The sequence below is a fragment of the Polypterus senegalus genome, chromosome 12 (assembly GCF_016835505.1).
Source record: "Polypterus senegalus isolate Bchr_013 chromosome 12, ASM1683550v1, whole genome shotgun sequence".
NCBI lineage: Eukaryota > Metazoa > Chordata > Cladistia > Polypteriformes > Polypteridae > Polypterus > Polypterus senegalus.
In genome coordinates, this window is record NC_053165.1 from 20,449,939 (window position 1) to 20,473,072 (window position 23,134).

The window sequence follows — 23,134 nt, forward strand, 5'->3', positions numbered from 1 at the left end:
TCCAGATGCTCTTATTGCATGTCTCCAGGACATAAAGACATGGATGACTCACAATTTTCTCCAACTAAACCAATAAAACTGAGGTGCTTCTCGTTGGCTCTAAATCTACACTTGCTAAGGTTAACCATTCTTCTATTTTTTATTTTTTTTTATTTTTATTAATTTTATTACAATCCATACAAAGCAATCAAGATTTTACAAAAAGAAAAATTGAGTTAAGAACAGATCGATCCCCACCCCTGAGCCATTCTTCTATTTTAATTAACAATATAAACACAAACATCTCTTCCCAAGTTAAGAACCTGGGCATTATTCTTGATAGTACTCTCTCTTTTTCCTCCCACATAAAGAAAAGTCAAGCAAAATGACCCATTTTATTGGATAAACTAAAAAGATTACAATATGCAAGCTTTTGAGGCAACTCAGACCCCTTCTTCAGGCAAGATGTAATCAAGTAACATTTCTTGAACAGCCTTCTTCCATCTCCGAAACATTTCTAGATTTGTCCTGTTCTTACGCAACACAGTACTGAAGTATCGGTTAATGCCCGAGTCACCTCACGTATAGGTTACTATAATACTATTCTATCTGGCATCCCACAAAAACGCTTACAACTTCTTCAAAATTCTGCTGCTAGGATAATAACCTGCTGTTCTAAATCCACTGAACATATCACACCGATTCTCTCTCAACTTCCGTGGCTCCCTGTTAACTACAGAATACAATACTAAATACCGCTCTTAACGTTTAAAGCTCTCCACACCTCTCTGATCTCCTCCAGACTTGCACTCCTCTCGCTCACTCAGATCCTCATCTGAAGCTCGACTTTCTGTACCACACATCAGACTCAGTGCACTGGGAGCTCGAGCGTCTCTCCTTGTGCTCCTCAACTCGGGAATTCTCTTCCCTCTCATATACGTCAGCTCGATTCAATAACACATTTTAAAACTGCCCTCAAAGCTTAGCTTTTCAAACTGGCATACCAATTGTGAATTCTACACTGTTACTGCCAGTTATCTTTGTTTGTTTGCTATTTATTGCTTTGTGATTTATCATTCTCTTGTTTTTATTGTACGAATGTTGTTTAATTTTACTGTAAGTTGACCTTGAGTGCTAAGAAAGGCGCCTATTAAATAAAATGTATTATTATTATTATTATTATCTCTTTCAAATGTACTAACCCCCAATTCCTGTCCTTTCTTTTCTATCTTCAATTAACCAATCGCCACACAGTAAGTTCAGTATTAAATGGCAAGCCATTTGTAAGCTTAGAATGCCGATTCTTGAAAACTTTTAAGAAACATTGAAATGTCTTTGCAGTACATGTTTAAATATTCCATCCATCTGTCCATCCAGGGTCATGCCAGCCCCAGCAAACATACAGCACGAGGCAGGAACAATCCCTGAATGGGGCGCCAGCTCATCGCTACTGTGGCACCACTATGCCCACACATTTAATTACTAATGGTATACATTATGTAAATGAAGTTACAAATGTATCTGTATCATATAATATACATACTTTAATATATTTAATCTTAAAAATGATATCAACAGCTCTACGAAGATGACTCTTGGAAATCTAAGTCGACTTAGAAGCCAGTCGTCATCATCCGTAAATAGACAATTTTTTTTGTTGAACTGAATTGAATTAATTTAATGTTATTGTATAGTAAAATAAAATTCAATATGCAAATTCCCCATAAACTTATTTTCATTTAAAAAGGTAAAAAAACAACAACAATAATAATAATAATAATACGATAAAAAAAATTTAAATATACAATATGAAAGCATAAGTGGATGAGGTTGTGCAATATTACAACTGTAATGCATGTCTGCAGTGAGGCAATTGTACTTATAAATACAAACAATTCTACTTGGAGTACTTGATGGACCGATTGAGTGTGCTTATATCTCTTGGGATGAAACTGTTTCTGAACGAAAGGTCCAAGGTTTCAAGTGTCAACCACTATGCCACACTGCCCAAGTAATATCATATTGGCTTACGCCTCATTACTTTTCCATGGTGTGTTCTAAGGAAGGTTAAAGTTACAGGGTGGTGCTTACATTTGGAACTGTTTGCCCCTTATGCCTTGCCACCTGCAAGGTAAAAGAAAGACTGATGGAGTCTATGCTCAAAGTAGCAAGAACATATGTTAAGCCAATCCATCTAACATGTTAACTTGTAGGCCATAAGGATAACGCCTTCCATTACCTGTTTAACAATCAGCATTTGAACATTTGGTTGATGCGGTGGTAGTGCTGTTGTCTCGCAGTAAGGAATCCAGAGTTTGTGTCAAACGTCCTCTCTGCGTGGAGTTATAACTGTAAACTAACTACGGGAAAAGACGTCAAATGCAAACTTAGGTGGCAAAAATCACAAGCACACTCTCCCAGTGTCTGCGTGGGTGTCCTCCCACGGTCCAAAGACACTGAGGTTAGGTGTGTGTGTGTGTGTGTGTGTGTGTGTATCCTCGCATAGACTGGCATTTCCAAGGGGATTGTTCCTGCCTAGTGCCCTGTGCTTGCTGTTATAAGCTCTAATGACCGTACCCAGAATTCAGCGGGCTTAGAGAGTGGCATGGTATTTTAACATTAGAAGAATTTTGATGAGAACAGGCCATTGATCCCAACAAAGCTCATCACTCCTATTCACCTAAATTCTCCAAATATTAACACAGAATTAAGTTCTGAGGGTCGCCACTTACTGTCCATTACACGACTTGATGACTGATGCAATAGTTCACTATGGGAAAAAGGGCTAAATATTTTAAAATTGCCAAGTAAATTCTGATATAAAATGTAATGTTATCTTATTAAGAATGGCCCTAACAGACTATACAGTTCAAATTGCAGGACCACCTACAATATCGGGCAGCATGGTGGCACAGGGGCGGCACGGTGGCGCAGTGGTAGCGCTGCTGCCTCGCAGTTAGGAAACCCGGGTTTGCTTCCCGGGTCCTCCCTGTGTGGAGTTTGCATGTTCTCCCCGTGTCTGCATGGGTTTCCTCCAGGTGCTCCGGTTTCCTCCCACAGTCCAAACACATGCAGGTTAGGTGGACTGGCGATTCTAAACTGGCCCTAGTGTGTGCTTGGTGTGTGGGTGTGTTTGTGTGTGTCCTGCGGTCGGTTGGCACCCTGCCCAGGATTGGTTCCTGCCTTGTGCCCTGTGTTGGCTGGGATTGGCTCCAGCAGACCCCCGTGACCCTTTGTTAGGATATAGCGGGTTGGATAATGACTGACTGACTGACTTACAATATCAGCAGCTCATCGTGTTCACTACTCCTCCAGCAAAAAGCCTCCAAGGACTTCCTCGCTAGCTGCCTAAACCTCCAGCAGTCACGTGCGCTAGCCACCTGCATGGCAAAGGGCAGATGTTGGGCACAATGCCGAATGTGTCCCTTATCCAATTGTTTTTTTAAGAATTCCATTTCCCATGAGGCACTGCCTACTTGCATGAGAGAGGGAGCGGGGTGGACAGATGAATGATTGCATTCAACAAGAATTCGAGCTGCTATGTGAGTGGGCCCTAAGTAAAAAAATAAACTTTTAAGAAGAAGGTAAACGTATTTTTACAATAATTAGACACAGCCAAGGAGAATCAGTGTCAAAAGACACACACTCCAGGGCACTCGTGTGGAACATAAAGTCTGAAATGATGGCTAATGAGTATGCAATATGCTACAACAGTAAGCAAACTACAGAAAAAGACATGAAACGCAAAACTTGGCAGCAAAACTCACGAGGATACACTTACAGGGTGGAAGGAGGGAAAAACAGAAAAGAAAAATGAAAATGTGCACAATAAACTAACACTTGAGTCTCTCCCATGGCTCACCTTGTGTGCCAACAGTGAACAAAAGGGGAAAGCAAACACCAAAAAAAAAAAAAAAAAAAAAAAAAGAGTGGTACGCTGGCACATGCTGTAAGCCTGTGTTATTCAAAACTTTCAGGATGTCTACAGATTTCTGAGTTTTCTTCTACACTTTTTGGATGACTGGGGTCTGCAATTCCAATCCTGGGACAGTCATTGTCTGTGTGAAGTCTGTCCGAGTGGCCCAGTTAGGCCAATCAGGTTCAGCCCAATTAAACAGTGGGATTACCACCAGTAACATATGGGTGAGACATGGGTGTGATGCCAGTTTAGTTTAAACGTTCTTTCCATGACTCTGTGCCTTTTCACTGGAAATTCAAGTTTCTCTCCCTCTTCCTATAGACATGGGAGTTTTTTAATTTGGAAGTGTGCCCTGTGATGGCCTGGAATTCTGCCCAACATCAGTTCCTGTCCTCTACCCATCTATTCGGACAAGCTCCTGTTCCATTACACTTCATAAAGGGCTAAATGTATTCTTAAAAGAAAACCATGGAAACATTTTCAATATTGGGGTGTGCGGTGGGCGGCTGGGGATGCCTGGAAGGACCGGGAAAGGGACAACCCCTCCCCTGGACCACGAGAAGGCAGCCGCCCTGGTCTGCATTGGGGCCACGGGATCACAGCTTAAAAGCTCAACCCTGTTGGTGGACGTGGCCACGGCCAAGGTGCACCCGGAAGATTGTGGAGCCCTGGATTTCAGCACTTCCACCACACTCGGAAGTGCTGCCGGAAAAAATTCCAGATACACCCGGAGTGCTTCCAGGTGCTCATGTGGCACTTCTGCCGTACCGGGAAGTGGCGCCGGAAGATCATCGCGAAGCACCTGGAGCACATCCGGGGCATTATAGAAGGGGCCGCCTCACTCCATTAGTCGAGCCGGAGTTGGGTGGAAGAGGACGGAGCTTGCGTGTGGAAGAGTGAGGGCAGCAGAAAGAGAAGAAGAAGAAGAAGAAGGAGAGAGAGAAAGAAAGAAGGGGCTGAGTATTGTAGCTGTTTTATGCATTGTGTGGTGCTGTAAAGAAGAAAAGGTTATTAAACGTGCGTGATTTTGGGACATCTGCTGTCTGTCTGTCTGGGTACAGGGGCCGAAACGCCACAGGTGCTTTAAACTGTACAATGCCTTTTGGCCTTTGAAATAAAATTTTGTTGTTATATGTTCCTCATGTGTCCATCTAGGCTTTTTCTGGGTCTTCCGGTTTCCTCTCACAGTCCAAACACATTTAGGTTAGAAGAATTGGCACTGCTAAATTGCGTTTTTGTGCAAATGTGTTCACCCTGTGATGGAGTGGTGTCCTGTCCAGGGTTTGTTCCTGTCATGCATTCTGTGATGGGTGGGATTAGCTCCAGCTTCCCAGAGATCCTGCTTTGGATAAGAAAATGGATGGATGGATACTGTATTTCAAAAAGCTAGGCTTTTTATCATTTTACTATTCTAACAGTCACCACCGCTATGAGCTGGCACTTCATTATGTAAATGGGCAGCTTCACAGCCAGTCGTAAGAGACAGCAGCCCTGCCAAAATCCCAAATGAACTCCATCCAGTGGGGCAAGCAGTCTTTTTAAGGATAACAAAGTTACCTAAACGAGTCATGTAAAGAGCAAAGAATCCAGGTTCGCAGCACTACAATGGTACTGGTGTGGGACGAGTGAAGATCTGTCATCCGATTTAGCAAAGCACCGAGTGCCACAAGAAACCTAAAATGGACTTTCTGAGCTCTCCTGAGGATTTGTTGGGGAGTCTCGATGCTGATTTCTGAGATCTGGAATGCCGTTTCTAACATCAGTACAGTGAGAATACAGCCGACATACTGCTACCTCTGCAGCTCCACTACCGCTTCTCCATCTGCTAAAGTCCATCAGACGGGGTGCACGGTTGCCAGCTTAGCTTCGGGCCCATGAAGCTGGGAATAGTGTGACAGATCAAGTTGCCACTGACCACAAGTGAGCAGTATGAAGGTAAAACTGTGCAGGCAATGGACAGGGGAGACGGCAGAGGCGTTACAGAGCAGCAGTGGACGGAGAGTCTCAAAGCTGAAATCTGGACCCAGAATGCTGTATGCAGCGTCACTTCAGTGAAGGATGACAGCCAAGAGATACATCTGCAGCTTGACACAAAAAGGTTCCCACATACAATGGACAGATCACCACACAAAAGTGTCACATAACACTCATGCTGCATCACATGACAACGCAGCACTCAATACCCTTGTGCACCACGTGACAATTAACTGCTCAAGATCCCTACTGATGCATCTTTGTCACAGGCCACACAACCACGATGGAAACGAGGACCATCCCGCTGTTTCAAGGAATTGGAAGTGGCTGCTGGGGACAGCGAGTTTGAAAGGAGGGGTATGTAACAGCACTGACAAGCTGAGTCACCACCAATATGAGCTGGCATTCCACCATTTAAATCACCAGCTGCAGGGGAGCCTATAAAAAACGGCAAGCCTACAGACTGGCAAATGCTGCAAAAATTGTTCGGTTTAACTGAAAATTTTGCAACCTGCTCTGTTTAGTCACGAGATCTGGCCTACTGATTTGAAAAATTTTTACATGAGTTTTTGTAAACACATAATTTATTTAAATATACACACATATGTACGTTCATGAACTGTAACAAAATTGTAAGTGAAGATAGCTGACAGCTTGTTTGCCCTACCTGAGCACAGGGTGGTTGATGAGGAGTAAGAAATGAACGAACACACACACACACACTACAACAGATCTGCAAAGGTGGACATGGACAGAGGCGTTTAGCCTCCCCTGTAACAATCTGTCTCAGCAGCGCATTTACTTCATTTGACCAAATGGGTAGTGCCTAAGACTGTCAGGTTGTGAGTTCAAATCCCACTACAGCAGGGGTGGGAAAAGTCAGTCCTGGAGGCAGGCCCAGCGCCGGGGTTGGTTACAAATGGGACCCTAACGGAAGGGGGCCCTTTCACATTTGATTTTTTTGTGCATTTGGGGACCCGGGGGAAGGCAGAGGGGCCCACACGTACCCAGTTGTCTGGGGCCCAAATATTTCTGACGGCACACATGCTGGAGAGCTGCAGTGGCTGCAGGTTTTTGTTCCAACCCAGTTGCTTATTTAAAAAAAAAAATCCTTGTCAATTATTTAATTTCAGGGCTTGTTAATGCTTTAACTCTGCCATGTCAGGTCATTCTCATATCCTAGATTTTTTTTTCCTTTCTAAGGATATCATCCAAATCATTTGAAGTCTAAAACAGATGAGTAATTCTCAAGCATTCACTTTTTTCTCTTCATTTTCATTCCAAGTATTTAATTAAACCCAATAGTGCATGATAAACACACACAGGTGTACATGGAAACCAGCTAAACGGAGAAATGCTGAATTTCTTTTGTCATTTGCATCTGATTGCTAAAAAGAAGCAATTAAAAACCAAGAGTTGAGCTGTTTAAGACTAAAATAAGCAATAAGGGTTCAAAATCTTAACGAGCAAGACATCTAAAGTGAAGCAGAAGTGTTACTTGAGTAATAAGGGCTAGTGATGGGAAGTTCGGATCATTTTACCGACTCGGACCTTTGAGTCTCGTTCAGCAAAATGAACGAACCATATTTCGAGTCATTTCGTTCAATTCTCTTTCCGGCTCAGACTGCATAGGTTAAGCTTATGGGGCTGTCACGTGATGAACGAACGACTGGAACCCGAAGACTCGAGAGATGAACTAATCAATTCTGTTTCCGGCTCAGACTGAGTTGGTTAAGCTTATGGGGCTGTCAAGTGATGAACGAACCACTCGAAAAACTCGAAACAGGTGAATCAATTCCAATACAGAAACTATAGGAAGTTGCGCAAATGCACGCGTTCAGAGACGACTCGTTCTTCGCGAGTCACATTAAAGATTCGTTCAAAATGAACGAATTGTTCAAGAACAACCCGTCACTAATTAAGGGCTTCTTATGAAGCAACTGGGTTGGAACAAAACCCTGCAGTCACTGCGGCCCTCCAGGAATGACTTTGCCCACCCCTGCACTATAGACATTGACAGACGTCACCAGCCTGTGCTCCAATTGGAAAAAGGAAACAAATGTAACCAATCAACCAAATCTCAAATGTCAATCGCTTTGGCTAAAAGCGCCTGCCAAGCAAATAAATGTAAATGTTTAACGTCTCCTTGGATAAAGGTGTCAGCCAAGTATGGAATAATAATCATAATAAACAATATTGAAGTTGTTCATTTGATCCAGTTTAATGCGTATTTATATTTGTACTTAAAAATATAAGTTAATGCAATTGATTGTATATTATTTTACGGGGCAATCGGTTGTAAATCTTTGCGATTTTCTGCGGTATCACCAAGGTGAAATTTACATGGAACCACTGTACTAATGAACCATTCGATACTGATTGTGCATTTTCATATCAAAAATGTAAAAAAATAAAGGTCTATAAAAAGCACGTGTTTTTGGTTCACATTTTTTAAAGTAAAACGACTTGTCTTTTCTTTTTTTTTTTTTTTCAAAAATTGTGTCGCCGCATTCCTCCCCTTGGCAGTATGAGTAAACGGAAACTTACTGGACTGACAGACCCAAAAACTAAGGCTTTCTGTTTGTTTCTCAGATAATGACATTCCTGATTGGACGATCTTAAGATTTCATCTGTCCCGCCAGTGACGTCTCCTTTTTCCCTTCCTATGCGTGTCGCTAGTATTCAGCGCCTAATGAAAGCGTCGCACGGAGGCTGGAAAACCGTGGGGTGGAGTGTTGTGCCGAGCACCCATGCAAAATGTCCAGCTGCCCCTTGACAGTTTCGGGTTTGCGCTTCTGAATCGAAACAGCTTAGAGGTTCCGCTCGTTCCGTGTTACCTTTAATCGTGTTCTGAGGAGTTTTTTTTTTTTTCTTTTAAATCGTGTCCCCGATTTAGTTCTTTAAAAATAAAAGCAACCTAGCGAGCTTGAATGCTGCGTCTCTCTTACGGAGGATTGCGCCTTAAGTTTAGGACTCGAGGTTCCCAAAATGTTTACAGCGATCGAACAAAAACCTATGATAAGTCCAGATATGGGCACGACAGAACCGGTGATCACTAGCCATAAACTTACCTGCTTCTTCCGCCTTGCTGTCCATGGATAAAGTAAACCAGGAAGAGGCTTGGCAAACTGAGCCGAGCTGCGATCTTTTCTTTGCTTTTAATGCGTAGACCTCCCTCCTCGGACTGGGCCACGCCCACACTCTGCGGATGTGTTCAAGGGTCCAGTCTTCAGAGGGGAGGGGTACTTGTTTGAGGCTTCAGGATCTTTATGTAGTGCTTCTTCTGAGCAATCAGTACGCGCCTACGATAAAGCTAAAGACATTTTGGTGCTAATTTCAACTGCACGAGACAACTGGTGAAATGTATCCACAAAACACATACAGATCAGGAGTGCGCATCATAAAGAACACTGAAAGTCGTTCAATGCAAAAGTAAGACTGCATAGTCCATCTACTTCAAAGAGCCCCACAATCTCCACAGTTTTCCAAGGTAAAAATACAGTATGGCAACAAATATTATATCTATAAAACTTAATTGTGTTTGTTCATAAAAAGTAATAATTTCAGTTATTTTATTAAAAAAAAATATTGCTTTATTTTGCAAAAGTTTTCCTTTACTATAAGTTCAGGTTCTTTGCATTTCACAAATGCATTGCTCGTTTGCTCCAGGTAGCATTTGGCATGTTCAATTTGCCCGTCCATTCATCCATCCATCCATCCATCTTCCTAAACTGTTTATGCAGGGCAGTGTCATTGGGCAGCTGAATTTTATGACAGCAAGCACAGGACACAATTTGTCTTCGAGGGGGAAAAAATAGAAATTTAACAAAAGTAAAGCAGACAATCTAAAGTCAAACACTGCCATAAAGATTACCATCTCACTGCTGTTTAATATAGAAGATTTTTAAGCTGTGTGACATTGTTAGTGCACTCCTTCTTCTCCAAGTAGATATCACTGCAGCCAAGAGCCTCCACCCTGGAGCTCTAAGTATGTGAGTTGACTCCAATGGGAACTAAGACAGTCGAGCTGCAGACCTCCATAGATCTGCTCGGTTACACTGTGGTCAAGATTAGGGTTGTGGGAAGGTTATCTAACTCAAATAATGATGACTGTCCTTCAAGACAACTCCAGGCACTTGGAGCCCCAGAGTGGAGGCTCCAGGCTCTAGAGAGACCCTGGCCTGATTCCTAGCCTATCTCAGTCCACATAGACTTGCAATGATTTCCTGTGGCTCTAGAGCTGATTGGAATTAAGTCAGTGTATGAATTTGCCCTGAGGGTTCACAAGGACTTTCTGCCATTCACATCATGATGTTATTAAAGGCTCTGGCTGTCTAAGTGATGATATATTGGAAAATGAAAAAACAAGAAACAGAGCTTGTTCTAGCAGAAATAAAAGAACATACTCCAGATGGGGAGTCAAACACTGAGCACCTTGCAAAAATAATAATTATTATTGTTGTTTCTGCTGTTGTTGTTACTACTAATACTATATATATATATATATATATATATATATATATATTTTTACTAGGGGGTTCACCCCCTGCTCGCTTCACTCGCCAAGGGCCTGTGCTATGCACCAGCCACTTCACGTCTCTGCCGCTTGTGTTGTGAAGAGGGGGGCTGAACTCACCCCAAGGAGACACAGTCTACAGGGTCACGGGGGTCTGCTGGAGCCAATCCCAGCCAACACAGGGCACAAGGCAGGAACCAATCCTGGGCAGGGTGCCAACCTACCGCAGGACACACACAAACACACACCCACACACCAAGGCCAATTTAGAATTGCCAATCTATCTAACCTGCATGTCTTTGGATCGTGGGAGGAAACCGGAGCGCCCGGAGGAAACCCACGCAGACATGGGGAGAACATGCAAACTCCACGCAGGGAGGATCCGGGAAGCGAACCCGGGTCTCCTAACTGCGAGGCAGCAGCGCTACCACTGCGCCACCGTGCCGCCTAGAGACACAGTCGCTCCTCTGAAACGCCCTCCTAAACAGTGATACAATTGGAAACAAATATTTTTTTTTTTACCTCCTCTTTGCTTGATCAGCTGCTGGCTTGCTGTTGTTGCCATGCCGTGTGATCTGCATCTCAACTGGTGCTTCAAACATTTAAAAGCCTGTACAGCAGCTATATTTGTCATCTACTCTTTGTCTTTTATTTCTAGCCCCAGGTGTGGTTAAATGTCTTGGCACAAAGTCTCGTCTCACAGGATGCAAGTTGTTGATATTTTAGTTTAGAATTAAAAAGTGGAATAAGAATCTGAAAATCTAACAACATCACATTAACGTTTGATAAATTCTGAAAAGAATGATACTAAACATATATGTGTAGGTTTTAAAATAAGGCCGATTTAAAGCGTGACAAAAATGTGACATAAAAAAGTCACATAAAATTGTTACACTTTTAGGCTTAGTATTTTATATATATATATATATATAAATGTTTCAGTGCAAAACGAAACTGACAAAAAGTATTCTAATATTCACAGCTTGGTAAAGCCCATTGAGTCAATTTTTGGCAAGACATAAGTGTTGTCGCCTTGTCATATGAGCTTCACCTGTGACTAATAATGGATCAATTAGGTCTCAGGTGTGTATAACAAGAACCCCAGTACACTAGACCTTCACATCAACTGCAACCAGACCTCTGCAAACAGGCCTAAGATTCACCCTGAGACTAAAGTGTTGATTATCAAGAGGCTGAAGACCGAATCCACTGCTGATGTGGCAAACACTTTCAATGTGTCTCAGCGTCAAGTTCAGAGGATAAAAAAGATTTGAAGAGACTGGAGACTTTTTGACAAGCCCAGGTCAGGAAGACCTGCAAGACAACTGCTCGAGAGGACCGTTTGTTGGCTCGAAAATCCAAGGCCAGCCCATTTTCCACTGCAGCAGAGCTCCACGAGACCTGGTCACCTGAAGTCCCTGTGTCAACCAGAACAGTTTGTTGGATTCTGTCTCGAAATGGCCTCCATGGTCGAATCAGTGCCCATAAGCCAGCATTAAACAAAAGACAATTGAAAAACCGTGTGGCATTTGCCAAGGCCCCACAGCCTGCTAAAAGGATGGACGCTGGAAAAGTGGCAGAAGGTGGATTTTTCAGATGAATCTTCTGTTGAATTACACCACAGTCACCGCAAATATTGCAGGAGACCTACTGGAACCCGCATGGAGCGAGATTTACCCAGAAAACAGTGAAGTTTGGTGGAGGCAAAATCATGGTCTGGGGTTACATCCAGTATGGGGGTATGCGAGGGATCTGGAGGGTGGAAGGCAACATCAATAGTCTAAAATACCAAGAAATCTTAGCTACCTCTTATATTCCCAACCATAAAAAAGGCCAAATTCTGCAGCAGGATGGTGCTCCATCGCATACTTCCATCTCCACATCAAAGTTCCTTAAAGCGAAGAAGATCAAGATGCTCCAGGATTGGCCAGCCCAGTCACCAGATATGAACATCATTGAGCATATGTGGGGTAGGATGAAAGAGGAAGCATGGAAGACGAAACCAAAGAATATTGATGAACTCTGGGAGGCATGCAAGACTCTTTTCTTTGCTATTCCTGATGACTTCATCAATAAATTGTATGAATCCTTGCCAAACCGCATGGATGCTGTCCTTCAAGCTCATGGAAGTCATACAAGATATTAAATTTGGATCTCACAGCACCACTACTTAATTTGCTGACATATTTTTGGATTTGCAGTAAAGTTATTCATTTTCTGTATAGGCGACAAAACGTTTGTCTTGCCCAAATTTGACCTTTCTGTCTTGATTAAACGATAAATCTTTTTTCAGTGAAACTAATTTATTTCAGTGCATTAAACATCATTTGGGAGGGCTTTAGCTTTTCATATGAGCTATTTCTAACACCAGTTGATTAATTAAAAGGCAGGCTAATAGCAGGTGTTTCTACAAAATAGAGAAGCGACAAGACTTTTGTCAGGGACTGTATATATAAATCCTGGAATGTAAAAGCCAGGCGACGAGACGTGATCTCGGAGGTTCTCAAAAGACATTTTAAAGACCCACGAGACGGGCCATGGAGCGTCTTGCGGGGACCGTAAATATGAGAGTTGGTGCCAAGAGATTGTCCCAGGGACGTGGAACATAAGAGTCTTGCAAGACATGCTCTTCTTATCAATTAAGAGCTCAGACAGCCCAACAAAACATTCAGTCATGTAAAGTCACGTGGCACACACAGAGCCTGCGCTCTCAGCAAAGAAGAAAGAGCAGTGCGGAGAAAAGAGATACATATGCAGAGAAAGGTACAAAATATGAAAACAGTTACAGTCAAAAGTATTTTAGTGTCCCAGCCAAGATGAAGCCTTTTTTGTTTTAAGTGAATGTTAGGTCCATTCGAGGGAGGGCAGAGTAAACCACGGCAGACTGATAGCTGGGTGCCGATTGATTTTGTAAAGGGGAGGCGGGACCCGTGGGAGGAAAGGTTGGAGAGGGTGCTAGAAAGTTGTGTTTGAGGTAAGAGAGAGAGAGAGAGAGAGAGAGAGAGAGAGAGAGATATATATATATATATATATATATATATATATATATATATATATATATATATATATATATATATATATATATTGTGGAAGTTGACCCGGACACAGACAGGCGGACATCTTGTCTAAAACCACCACACATTTATTCACTCAAGTATTTACAATACTGGTCACAAAGACCTAGTCCAATGGTCACACTTAGTCACGTGCACAAAACAAACCTCAAATAGTCACAGTCCTGGCCACAATGCCTTTCTCGGGCCGCCTCCACTCTCTTCTGCCTCGTCCTTCTTCCACCCGACTCTAGCCTCGAATGAATGGAAACGGCCCCTTTTATATGGTACCCGGATGAGCACCAGGTGTTCCCGGCGTTCCTCCTCTGCCACGCCCAGCGTGGCGGAAGTGCCCGCTGTCCTCCCGGCTGCTCTCCGGGCGCCGTCATAAATCTTGGTGTGGCGGAAGTACTGGGGTAACAGGTCCCCAAGGCACTGGGGCGCCTCCTGGTGGTGACCACGGGCCCCTACAGGGTAGGTGCTTCCATGCCCTGTACCCGTGGCCCCCAAAGCAACCCGGAAGGCAACCCCCACGTGATCCAGGGTGGGTGCAGACCCACATCCGGTCCTTCCCATCGTCCTGGCCGGGTCATGGCCCCTGGTATCCCTGACAAAATATATATATACACACACACACAAACACACTATTAATATTATTAGTAAACAACCTGAATTGGTCTATATACCCAGAAGTAATGTAGAGTTTTTTCCTCAGTTGATACCATCCAGTTGTAAAAAGTCAGAGGTAGCAATTTTATACCAATTTAATACCAATAATTATTCCAAATATGGAAAGCTATAGAAGTTTTCTTCTTGTCTCCTGACACGTATGAGATGCACTATCAGTGAATATCTGAAGGATCAACAAATCATTTGTTTGTCACAAAGCAGTAGTCTTTGTGGTTCTCCTCAGGAGACCCATTGTTTAGTCTAAACAATAAAGATTATGTCTCTCTTCTTTGACAAGCTTTATTCTTATCGGCATCAAGATAATTTTCAATGAACCCTCAGCCAGGGTATAAAACTTCTTAATGGGGTCCAGCATCTCCTTTCTTCTCCCAAAAAGACTTTGGTGGTGGAGATGGAGAGCCATATCTGTGCTGATCCACGACACAACTGAAGCTGTAATCATCAATGTTAATAATGAAAATGGCTGGAGTGTTCATGACGCTCAATGGCCAGGAGATGATCTTTGATCTGGTCTGTCTCACAGGCTCCACGTTGGGTACCCCAGCCTTAGATCCACTGAGGCCCAAGCAAATAAAACAACAGCAGCCATCTCTCCATACATTTGACATTGAAAATCAACATTGTTACCAAAGACCATACTGTATGTCTTAAACCCTTTCTTGGCAGAAATACTATTTTAAGGATTAAAATGGCTAAATATTTTCATATACAATAATTCTTATAAACCCTCTCATTCTTCAAATAGTGTGACCATATGGCTTTGTGTCAGGGAATATTTTAACTTAAATAATTATTGAGAGCTGTCTTTATCCAAGTCTTCAAAGATGGATGTCCTTTATTTCATTAAGCCTGATGGTGCCTGCCACATACAGTACACTGCTCAGTGCACATGATAAGACTGACTAACATGCCAAAGCCCCAGTCTTACGTAAGTTAGGTTAATTTGCATAACACAGTCAAGAAGGATTTCAGTTTAGACCAATCAGCATACAGATAAATGGTATAATCTTAAACACACCTGTCTCACAGCATTATCTAAAAGTCCAAAAAAAGATTAAAAGTCTTTGGTAAACACCTGCTCTATTGAATGGGATTGCTTATATGTCAAATATTATAAAGAACAAATATAAGTTTAAATTATTATTATCTCACAATCCCCTTTGTAACTGTTCTGGATATAAACGTTACAGCATGACTTCCGTAGTTAAACAGACGGGCGTTGTCTGAAGCACTTTAACTGCATTTCAAAGTGTAAGGGAAAAACTTTGTGTGAATTTGTGCAAAGATACTTCTGTCTTATTATAGCATTTACAATTCACCATTGATTAACTATTAACCAGTTTAAGTGGTTAAGAGACAGGACTTTTGACCAATGAATAAGAGGTATAGGCGAGTCTTTAATTCAAAAGCTAACTATGTGCACTGCTCTGATTAATTTTAAAAACATGTAGCAAAAAATGCATGTGTTTTAAACATTGTGAGCACGACCTCCTGTGGTCCAAACTGGAGACATGACAGAGCAACACTGCCACCTAGTGATCTGGGGGAATAGCCATTCTTGAGAGGTAGTCTCTCTACATCTGTCCATTATTCCAGCCTCACATCTCAGGCAAGGGGCAGCACTTATGCTGGTTGGGATGGCTGACCACCCATTATGGGGGCTTCCTAGCTGGGAAGCTGGTGGAAGGGCCAGTCCATCTGTGACTATCACAATGGACATCTAGGACTGACATTACATTAAACTGTGCACAGGAACACTGAAAAATCTTCTGCATATACTGTAATGTTTAATAACAGTCTGGATATACTCTTGGGAAAAGTACCATTATTTATTGATTTTTTTTTTAGCAAAGAGTCAAATGAAGTATAATTTGAACTAAGTGAATATTTGAGAGACAAAAAGCACAGTATATGTTTACAATGACTCTTAATAAAGTAGAAAAATAATAAAACATTTCTCAAAAAAAAAAGCCTTTAAAGACATGGACACACCACTTTGGAATACAACCTTGTGTGATGCTAATATTTTCAATATTATTCACTGCTGAAACATTTAGTTGGCAGTACATGATAACCATTAGTTAAAACACAAACATAAAACAGTATTTACAAGAAATAACAGAAAACAGTTAAGCAGTTCAAGCTGTTGTCGGACTTCTGTTGTATGTGTATCGTAGGAAAGCTTACTCTTAGTCAATAGTAGGAAAAAAATGACTTGTGAAGTTAAAGTATACTGAAAATAAATCATCCAAATAAAAGGCAATTCACAAAATTACACAACAGCAACATTTTGCAGGATAGTCTTCTGAATACACTTGATGTTCAGCACCGAAAACAAAGTAGATGTAAGTTTTTTCTTTCCACCTGTAATGGACACGGGTGACTGGAATCAGTTCAATGGTTTGTCTCTGAAGGGGAAAAAAAAATAAAACACAAATGAACATATTTTTGTAATTTTAGTTAGGTTTTCTTGAAAATAAAGAAGAAGATGTACAAATTTCTCCGACAGGTAAAAAAAAGAAACTGCCTGCAATGGGTAGAGCCCTCTTCATTAGCTAATCGTTTGTTAACATTGGCTTACAATTCCTAAGCGTTCCAGGTGATTAACCACCTGGTCCTAATTGCACTTCCGGGTGGGGCTGAAGACTCGTCCAGCCGGGCTGTGGGAAGCAGACAGCCCCCCCTAGCGGCCACCCTGGGCCCTAACCAAGCTGTGGAGGACTCCATCTCCCATGGAGCCCTGCGGGCGGTTGGGGAATCACCGTCAGCCAGGGAGGCTGCCACCAAGCATCCCAGGGGAGGTATTGGTCTGCCCATGGCAGCTCCCCTGGAACATAAGCAGCAGGGGCATCCCTGCTGGGCATGGGACCCGACTGTCCTTCACAATATATATATATATATATATATATATATATATATATATATATATATATATATATATATATATATATATATATATATAGTGCCTTTCAGGGGCTTTTTATATTCTAGAGGTTTAGATATATTCTAATATATCTCACTTTGATGCCCTCTGCCACTTTACCTGATTTCAAGCCAATATTACATATTAAAACACAACACACCAATACAAATATGTAAAACACAACACCATACTTCAGATGTACAGTTTGTAGGTCTAAAGCCGTGCTCAAACTCTGAATCTGCACCAAACTACAGTTAAGTTAATTTATTGTTCTTAACCCTTCGTTACTCGAGTGGGGTGTTGTACACCCCAGTTGCCAAAGTTATGCATATTTCTGATAGATGGCGCAACATGGAGCTTTGATGCCTTGGGTAGCTGCAAGTTGACTAACGTATTGCGCATGCATGAGTGCGCGTCAGTCAGAGGTGGACCCTTGAGTTGATAACGTTGTATTACGTTGTTCTGGGTGTTTGGCACCCCACCAGAGCAATCCCACAGAGTATCGTTGGTATTTCACACCCCACACAAGCATTGATGAATGACATTTTTACGGTAAGCTTTTGTTGCTGGGTTCCATTTATAGCTTATTTCCTTATGACGAAATTCCACCGTTTACAGATGAGTTACGAGGAAGCCCAGGATAGGCTTGTCAGACTTTTGGAGAAGGTTGAAAGTGAATCTGAACAAAGTGAACAGAGTGATTCTGAATTAGAACCAGAGTCAAATTCAGACTTAGAACCAGAACACATCAGCCACAGTGAACATGATACAGACTCATCTGAAGATGATGATGATGAAACACAGCAGGAAAGCTACTATGTAGGAAAAGACCAATCCTCCAAATGGTATAAGACACCACATCGAAAGCAAGTTCGCACCAGAGCTCACATTATAAAGGAATCGCCCAGAGTCACAGGAAATGCAAAGTTTCTCTCTCTCAGTGCTTTGAATTGTTCATATCGCCAGACATAATGGAGATGCTTCTTGACTGCACTAACAAATGCATCAACAATGTTGCCGCAGGATATAAGAACAAATTTAGGGTTGGAAAAACTGATGAAGTGGAGCTAAAGGCTCTTTTTGGGTTCATGTCCTAGTAAAGATGAATTAAATTGCATTTAAAATATTTCTTACTATCATTTCTCCATAAACAGTGGGGTGCAATACACCCCAGCTGAGCACTTATGAGAATTTACGAAACCCGAGTAACGAAGGGTTAACTTGAAAATGGATACCAGAGATTGAATAGTTTTACCCTATAAACACACAAAACAATCCTGGGCTAGAGCATGTGAATAACTGGAGTAATGTCAGCGTTCTAGTGAGGAAGAGGTGTGGCACGAAGAGCTATTGTGACCAGTGAAAGACTGAAAAGAGTGCAGTCAATACACCTTTATTGACTTACTGTATTGCTTACAATTATGTGAAGAAAGATTTATGGTTTGATTCTTTGTTTCAAATGTCAAGCTTCTATTTTTGTAGTGAGACGCCTGTGCATGGCGTGTATTCTTACTCCCTTGAAAAGTAAAAGCTTTACATAGCTTAAATATAAATACAAATCTTTGAGTTACACCTGCAGGAAAAGTTGGTCTGAATAAAAGAAAACTCAAAATTCACCAAATTGCTATAATTAAATTTCTAAAAAAAAACCAAAAGGGAAACAAATAGTGGACTAAATCCATATTTACGTCGCAGTAACTAAAGCAACCTGTGATGATGGCTTATGCTGAAAATCAGGATTAACTGATTTAGTCAACTTGGTGTGTTTCTGTGCAAGTAATTAGAGTAATTCCATTTTTTATCCACTTGTATTTTGAGGGTTTTTTAAGAGGAATGTCGGCCTTTACTGTTTAGTATCACATACCTGTTGCAGAATTCGACATGTAGGAGCAAAAAGAACCTGATGATCCCGAAGTGCCTTTTCTGAGGCTTGATTAATCGAATCATCAGGAAAACCAACTACTGGATACACCTGGAAGAAATAAAAATGCCCAGTGAACAGAAATCAACACATTTTTGTACAACATGTATACTTTTCTGTGTCAGTTCCCCTGGTACTTCAGGTCACACTAACTGTGCCGGCAACCTGATGTGAAATTAAATTAGGATGATACATCAATAGGAAGGAAGCAGTATTAATGGTAAATGAAAATATTAGACTACATTCTGGGGTGAAAGAAGGACAAACTGTTAGAGATCATCATGGTAACTAGTTCCCAAGATGAAACTGGTACAGACACAACACTTCCAAAAACGCCCAATTGTGCAGTTAAGTGTAAAGATTTAAAAAAAACAAGACGATCTTATGGTTAACTTTCAAGATGCACTTGTGGCAACTGCCAAAGCTGCTTAATCGAACAGTAGTCCTGAGGATGCTGGGAATTGAAGTCCATTTAAGTAGAATTTCTACAGTGTTGCCAGAGGTTTTCTGCACTAGGTCGCAAAATTTGCAAAATAATTTCCATCTAATTACTGACGTCAAATAGATAAATCTGCGAATCATAAACCAGTGCATCAATCGCAAAGGCCGATTGTATAACAAACAGAAATTAAGCTGAAACACTCCTCTTGTTATAAGAATTATTACACATTAGCAATTAAGGTAAAGAAATGGAAAGGTGTGGACTTAAACTATAAATGTAGATGATAAACCAGCAAAATTATCCACTGTAAGTGTTCATGGGTTTTCCTTTACATTGAAGGACATTTCTCACTGAAGTACACATGCATACAAAATTATCCTGAGGCATCACATGACTGAATTGTAAATGCGTTTCTATATTCTTCTTAAGTGAGGCAGCCTGTTTAAATGTGGAAATGAAAAATACACTTACGATATTATGGACATCTATGTAAATCTTCTCCCCTGTAGCATTAGTGATTTGTTTAACTGGCAATCCAGACTGCTTATCAGCCACAAACTCAAAAACATTGTTTTTCCTGGTGTAATGAAATTGAAACAACAGGTAATTAATTCTAAGTCTTAACTTTTCTCAAAATTTACAGCATATAAAAGATTTGACAAAGTTACATCATTATGAATTACATAGGCATTGAAAGTTAAGAGGCTTGTAATGAGACATGGCTATCATTTAAAATGTAAGGTGAAAAATACCACAGAGTTCATATCAGTATATGTAATTAACCTGTCTACTTCAAGGATCTGATATTGTAAATTCTAAAACGTATAACCAAAGATAGAAAGTGTAGTATAGCAGGTCCACGACTTCAAAAAAAAAAAAAAAGGGCTAGTTTTAAATCTATAGAGCCGTGTCGCTCTCCATGGGTGTGATTGCGACCACGGGGAGTTAGTTAAGGAGGTAGTTGGAGCGTTTTCAATTGCTTCATTGGCTTCCTGCTGCATGTGATTAAGGCACTGCGCCCATGGAGACATGAGGGTATATATACGGGTCAGCACAAGGAAAGGGAAAGAGAGACAAGGAAGAAATCAAAGAGAAGGATTCAAAGATGGGGAATCAAAGAAATGGGAAAAAGATCAAAAGAGGTTAAAAGACGTGAAAGGCAGGCTTGGGGACGACGATCTGACCACCTGCAAGGAGGAGACCGCACGAGCTGGGGCCCCGTGAAGGAGCGTTAGCTGTGGCGCTTAAGGGGCTAGTTCGCCCTGAACATTTGGCTGGAGTGTGGCGAGCAAGGCAGGTGCCATCCTGTGACGATGTGGGTTCCGGCTCCACACTCCCATTGCTATTGGAAGCACTTGAACCCAACACCGTCGATAATGTTGCCGAGTGAGCTAGTCAATGGAGGCAAATTAAGCATCTGAGCAAGGGGAAGGTAAAAAGTGCAAAAGTGCTTTTATTTAAAAACCAACAAAAACAAAAACAGTGTTCAAATAAATAGTGCAGATCTTCAATAAAATAAATAATCCCTTAAAAGAACACGTGGGGGTTAAAACTCAATAGAAAAAACGATCCTTAAAATCGAGAGGTTAAAATGATCAGGAAGCTGTCTTTAAAAACAACAACAAATAAGCTTGGTGCTTCTTTTCTGTATCGTCTCACCTGCTTATCCCGTGACGGGCTTAGCAGCAGGCAAGACGCTCTCTGCAGCTGCCCTCCTACATCACACGCTCGAGACTGGAGACCTCCCGATCCCTGGCTTCGGTCTGGCACTCATCCCAGTCCCCGAGACTTGATTACCCTCAACGGCCAGGTCGCCCACGTTGGGGATTCCATCACCAAGTCTCCCGACTTCCGCTGCCTTTTCCATGGCCTCTCTGCGGCCCGTCGCTTTCACCTTGTCACTCCCGCTACCAGATCACTCAGCGGGAGCGACATCTACACAAACACCTGGGTGTCGGCCTAACACCCAGCTTCCTCGCAGCTGCCCACGGCGCCGATCGCGCGCTCACCACACGCTCCGCGTGTCCGTCTCTCTCCTGCACCGCTTGCTTCCACGCTCCCTGTAACCTTCGTCCTCTCCTTGCCTTTCTCTCCGATCGATTCTCTCCCTTTTTTTCCCCAACCGACTTGCGCTTCTTTTAAAAACGTGAGGTGCCATCACAGCTGCAGCATTAGCCACGGGAGCAATCACGAATGTGGGCAGTTCCTCACCTGTGCACACGGTGAGAAACGCCCACATCGACGACTGCCCCGAGGCTCGCTACAACAACGCCCCCTCACGAAGCCGCCTCGGGTGCGGTGATTATTTATTTAAAATCAATGGCCTTTTCTCCACGAGCTGTGGACCCATAACGCCACACATCCCTAGGCTTCCGAGGTGTGAACACAAGAGCGTGAAGGAAGAAAGGAGGAGAACCAAACTCAGAGGGTCTGGCCGTGATGCCTGGAGGCAGCCAAGATGGAGGTCAGCTGAAAGGAGCTTGTGGTTGCTGAGTCTCCGCAAGCAATGGGTGAGCTGGGGAGAAAGAAGGAGGTGGGCTGAGATCAGGAGGATTTAGACTGCATTTTATCCCTGGATTTTGAATGGATTTATTTATTGATCATTTTTATTCCTACTTTTCATTGGATTTTTATGGATGTATGTTATTTAGAATGCTGCACAACTGACACTTTTGTTGGTTTTACTTTTGTTTGGACTGGTTTTTAATAAAAGCACTTGAGCAATTTTTTTAACCATCCTCTGGCATCATCAGAGAAATGTCCTCATTTGTCAGCTCATCTCGGTCATAACTATCGGCGGTGTTGGTTCAGCAGACTCCCATATGGGAAGAGGGAGTCTATAGGGGACTGGCATCGTTGCAGAAAGATCTGATGCCAAAACACCCTGTCACACACACGTGCACATGAGAGGCAGTCTAATGGCTTAACTGAGGGTAAGAGGCAGAGACGGGGGGTTGAGGAACTGCACTAATGCCTTTTATTCTCCTTCCACAGACCTCCAGAAGGGAAGACCAAATAAAGCTCCACCCACTTCCACTGCCAGACCACTCCCTCCTGCAGACCTCACTATTGGCCTCTTCCTGCCCAGCAGTTATAAAGCCAGAGCACTCCACTCACCAATTCAGTCACATTTTGACTCAGTCTTTTATGACTACCCTCCATATTTTGTTTTTTCGATAATACGGGGTGGACACCCCCCAAACCTCCTTTGTTTTTGTCTCATTACAACCCTTAGACTGAGATATCCAGGACCTTTGTATTGGGCTATAAATTGCAAAAAACATACCTATGAAACATATACATAGTTACAGAAGTTTTATAGTTTTTTATAAAATTATTCTATTTTTACCATGTGATACGATCAATGAAAAGTGAGATTAATTCATTATTACAACCATTGTGGACTTTTCTGAAAGACCTCAATGCACTGATTTCTTGTCCTAGCTATGTATGCATTTGTTGTACATTTCAAATATCATATTGGAAAAACATTGTATGGAAGGAAGGCAAAGTACTGCTAATTAAATAATTCTGCTCTCCAGATATCAGAGTTATAAAACTTGCACATGGACAAAACAAGGTTTGAAATTTGCATACACAGCATTCCATTCAAAAATTGAGATTTAGAAAAGAAAACTTGATGGGAGGACATGCATCTAGATGGCAGTTCTGACCCATCTGTATGCAATATTTCGGAGAAAGTGGGAAATGACGACA

General features: G+C 42.0%; 2 protein-coding genes across 2 annotated transcripts in view; both read right to left on the bottom strand.

Annotated features, from left to right (window-relative positions):
• ssuh2.1 (ssu-2 homolog, tandem duplicate 1) overlaps nt 1–9,045 on the bottom strand; it is a 60,943-nt gene extending 51,898 nt beyond the window's left edge. The window contains exon 1 of the mRNA XM_039770867.1: nt 8,944–9,045. Coding sequence (XP_039626801.1) covers nt 8,944–8,968 — 25 coding nt within the window. The 5' untranslated portion in view covers nt 8,969–9,045. The remainder of the gene's footprint in view (nt 1–8,943) is intronic.
• A 6,891-nt stretch (nt 9,046–15,936) lies between these two features.
• LOC120540220 (protein SSUH2 homolog) overlaps nt 15,937–23,134 on the bottom strand; it is a 53,437-nt gene continuing 46,239 nt past the window's right edge. Inside the window, exons 11-13 of the mRNA XM_039770784.1 lie at nt 19,889–19,994; nt 18,919–19,026; nt 15,937–16,539 (exon numbers count right to left, since the gene is read on the bottom strand). Coding sequence (XP_039626718.1) covers nt 16,396–16,539; nt 18,919–19,026; nt 19,889–19,994 — 358 coding nt within the window. The 3' untranslated portion in view covers nt 15,937–16,395. The remainder of the gene's footprint in view (nt 16,540–18,918; nt 19,027–19,888; nt 19,995–23,134) is intronic.